The 4,202-nt window shown below is 35.2% G+C and overlaps 1 protein-coding gene across 1 annotated transcript; it reads right to left on the bottom strand.

Annotated features, from left to right (window-relative positions):
- Positions 1-270: 270 nt before the first annotated feature.
- On the bottom strand, positions 271-2,942 carry LOC136069716 (uncharacterized). The gene is made up of 3 exons (XM_065778514.1): positions 2,202-2,942; positions 476-1,168; positions 271-369 (listed from the first exon to the last, which is right to left on the bottom strand). Exons 1-3 carry the CDS (start codon positions 2,832-2,834, stop codon positions 271-273), a joined length of 1,425 nt encoding a protein of 474 aa, XP_065634586.1. The 5' UTR covers positions 2,835-2,942.
- Between the last annotated feature and the right edge of the window lie 1,260 nt (positions 2,943-4,202).

A 4,202-nucleotide genomic window follows, 5' to 3' on the forward strand; every position in this document is an offset into this window, starting at 1 on the left:
CGAACCAGGCAAAATATGAAGTCTTTTTCCTGCAGCTTATATGTTCTTGAATCTTGACTTGAATCACCTTGAGCATTGTCTAATAAAACCTATAGACTCTAAGATCTATATCTAGACAAGTTTGTGTTCATGATTTGCCAATTGTTCTAAACATTTAGAACCTAACAAACTCCCCCTTTGGCAATTCGTGACAAAACTTTCATACAAAATGAAATGCTCAAATACAAGAACAACCCAATACAATAAAATTTCCATTACAATAAATTCAACCTAACTACTATTTGGAGGCTCATCACTCTGGTGGCTAAACCACTCCGGAATTTCACATAAAGGAAAACAAGAATTATAGACACGGCATTGATCAAAGTCCTGTAAATGAACATAAATAATTGTGTCTAATGAGTGAAAGTGAGAGAAAAAGGGTGATGGAATAGTGTGTTTGTAGCAAAGCATATACTATTAGTTTATGAATTACCAGCAAGTCACTTTTGCCAAGTTTAGTCTTAGTTTCATTGGTCTTTGATTGATCAATAAATCTTGGAACTAATTGAACTTCAAAGTCGCTAGTGGAAAAGATTTGTTTTTCATCAACACCACTTTGTTCATTTCTTTTCTTTTCATAATCCTCTGTATGTTTACGAACAATCTCCCGCTGCTCTAAAATCAAGTCGTTGCAGTGTCTTAGTTCTTGCTCGAACTGTACTTGATCATGCTGGTACAAAAGATGTAACGCACATTTCTGAACTATCACGCCTGGCCAATCACTTACAAATGAAGCCTCAATGTGGTTGCAGTATTGCAACAAATTTTTAAATAACTCAACTGGTACGTAGGATATCCAAATGAATTCACATAGATTAAGTAACCACGTGATTTCTTCTCTACTAGTGTAGCAAGAAATTATCTCATCGCTCACATTAGCCATACTCGTTTGGCATTGGCAATATAGGAAGTGAGGAATTCCGGAAACCAGATAATTCAAGATGCTATGTGGATCCCCATGGAGTGAAAAAGAAGCATATAGAATGAGTCCCAAACAATTATTATCATGGTACAAATTTGACGGTAGGTCAATTGTCACTGAATGTCCATGATTCTTATGACTGAACCACTCGTGAATTTTACTTGGAGGGAAACAAAAATTATACAAAGTGCATGGATTAAAGTCCTGCAAAATAGAAATACAGCTTGAAATTAGAGACACAGCATGTTTTGTACAAACTATTTCATTTTGTAACGTATGGTTATGTTAATTAGGAGTCTGGTTACGTATGTGGTTTTTGCAAAGGCTAGAAAACTCTAGAACAACTGTTTGAAAGAGGCAAAAATATAGAGAGGTTTGGAGAATTAGAGATGTTACAACGGTCCATTCCATTTTTACTTTTTATATTGCCACGATCAAATAAAGTTTAAGAGAACTCTATTTCTACATTGTACTTAGGGCTGTCCAAGGGATTCGACAAACCGACCCACCCGAGTGGCCTAACCAGAACCAATCCAAATCTAGTGGCTGTGGTGGTTGGTGGCTGTAGAATCTGATTCCTCCGGGTCAAGTCTTGGTTTCTCTCCTCCAACACCTGAACAAACCGATCTGACCGAAAACTCAACCAAACTTCAACGTAATCTCAACTATTTCTGGCGAGATCTCACCAAATCCAATAAGATCTCACCAGATCTAGCGAGTTTCAATTTTTTTAGAGATCTCGCTAGATCCAATGAGATTTCCACCGAATCTCCTCTGTTTTCCTTTGAAATCATGATTGTCACCACCTCTCTTGGTTTTGACTGAAACTGATCCGACTTTATCCAACCTATTGAAATTATCAATTGGCAGAAGGTCCTCCATTCTACCACCCATCGGAATCAAGTCAAGTTCGGGTAAAGCCAAAACCCAATCCATGGACAGCCCTAATTGTACAGTGCATATTCATGTAAAGTGTACATTGTAATTAAAATAATTGTATAGTTTTCTCCCAAGTATATACGGATATATTGAATGTGTAAAATTTACAATATATCAATCATATAAACCTATCATTGTCCTAAAATTTAACAGATATCTTTAAGTAATCCCTCTCCATTTTATTTTAAATGGAAATAGCCCAGCCTCGATGGAATAAAATAAGGTTTGTGTAAATGAAAGAAAACTTTAACTATATTTGCACAAGGGTATATATACTATATAGTATAGAAATTTTTACCAACGCGCCAGTTTTGTAAAATTGCTCCCAAGAGTGTGAGTTCTCATAAGAATACTGGCCAGAAGTTCCACTTGTCTCCCCCTGAGAAATGGGCAAGCATGGACGGTCAAAGTCCTCATACAAGCCGTCACCGCCATTGAATTCATCACTACGATAAAACGGCAATCTTTCATATACTGCCTTCTTACAAGAGCGGCCACGGATGACATATAAATAGTCAACATACGAGATTACGCATTGTACCACGGCACGTGTAAACTCTTGCAAATTTTGCTTGTATAAAAGACCCACCGCACACTTCAGCGGCGACAAATCTGGACTACCGCTTAAAAATGAGAATTCAACCCAAGTGCATCGCCTCCAATGGGGTGAAAAGATCACACGTGGCATGAATGAAACCCAAATAAATGCACGTTGATGCAATGAAATTAATACGTCATCTTCATCGATTCCATAGAACAATAATGGACTCATACAACCCAAGTTGGTCTTCAAATGACAACAGAAGATATGAGCAAATTCGGAATTCAGGTTCTTACAAACCGCGGTAGGATGCTTGTGAAATGAGAAAACAGCACAAAATGCAAATCCCATCCAATCAGGATTGTCATACAAATCTGGAGGTAGCCACATTCTCACAGAGGATCCATTAGTGCTCTGATGGCTGAACCACTCTGGGATTTCACTTTGAGGAAAACAGTGATTGAAAATACTACGTTTGTTGTAGTGGCCCTGCAAACATATCGGAAATGTTAATAAGCTTGACTAAGTTAAGCGAAATGATAATTTATATAATCTACACATTTTTATACACAACTAAAAAAGCAACTAAAAGCGTAACTTAAAATCATGATTCCAATGTCAAAAATCGTGATTTGAAGTCATGATTTTATTTTTAATGTTTTAGTTGTATGTAAAAATGTGTGAATTAAGGCATGTGTAATAAGCACAATTTAGTACAAAAGAAACTATTTATTATTCCATGTTTTAATTTACGTTTGTTAGGTCAAAATTATTACATATTGGCAACCCATATTTAAAATGTTTGCAAAAAATAAATTAAAAAAAAAAAAAGTTCTCATGTTCTCTCTTACATGTTACATATTCCATAATCATCAATTCACCGCTAAGTTAATAAACATAAAAAAATAAAATAAAATAACAATTATTGAAATGGTATATTTCAATTTTGTTAACAAAGTGGTCATGTTGAACCTATGTCAAAGATTGAAATTAGTATTGTCTTGCACCACACTTTCTTTAAAGGGAAAATTACAGTTTTTATCCAAAATTACCTTATTTTACACTTATCTCATGAACTAAGAGAATGCATGAATGGTTCCCTAAACTAAAACTCAAGTAACACTTTATCCCCTCCCATCTATTTCCCAATTAAGTTGGATAGAAAACTAAGTCACACGCAATTCACATGACACGTGCTTATGTGGAACCCCTTAAAATGACCGAATTCCCCCCTCATTCACTTAAAACAAATCATCTCTCTCATGTCTTCTTCCTCTAGGCCATTACCATTCATTTGAAACCCTAGAAATCCAAATCAAAACACAAATTTACTTTCAACAGAGACCAAATATAAAACCATGGAACCATACCCAATTCCCACTCCTCAAACCTCAAACAAAATACCCAAATCCTTACAACCAATAGAAAACCCAATCCCCAAATCAACCAAGACCTAAACCAACAAAGGACCAAACAAAAAAAGAAAATAGATAAATAAAAAAAAAATAAAAAATAAAAAACATAAACCATGAAATAGAAAAGAGAAATGGTATGGCTCGCCATGACTAATAACCACTAAGGATTGGGCAAGGGTTTCAAGTGGGGGAGAGAGAGAGAGAGAGAGAGAGAGAGAGAGAGAGAGTGTGTTTAATCTAATGCAGGTTAAAAGAAAAAAAAAAGGAATCAAAATTAAAGAGAAATAAAAGAGATAATCAGTTTCTACAGAAAAAAAAAAGAAAAAAAAAAAGAAAAAAAGAA

This window comes from Quercus suber, unplaced genomic scaffold (genome assembly GCF_002906115.3).
Source record: "Quercus suber isolate HL8 unplaced genomic scaffold, Cork oak 2.0 scaffold_185, whole genome shotgun sequence".
Lineage (NCBI taxonomy): Eukaryota > Viridiplantae > Streptophyta > Magnoliopsida > Fagales > Fagaceae > Quercus > Quercus suber.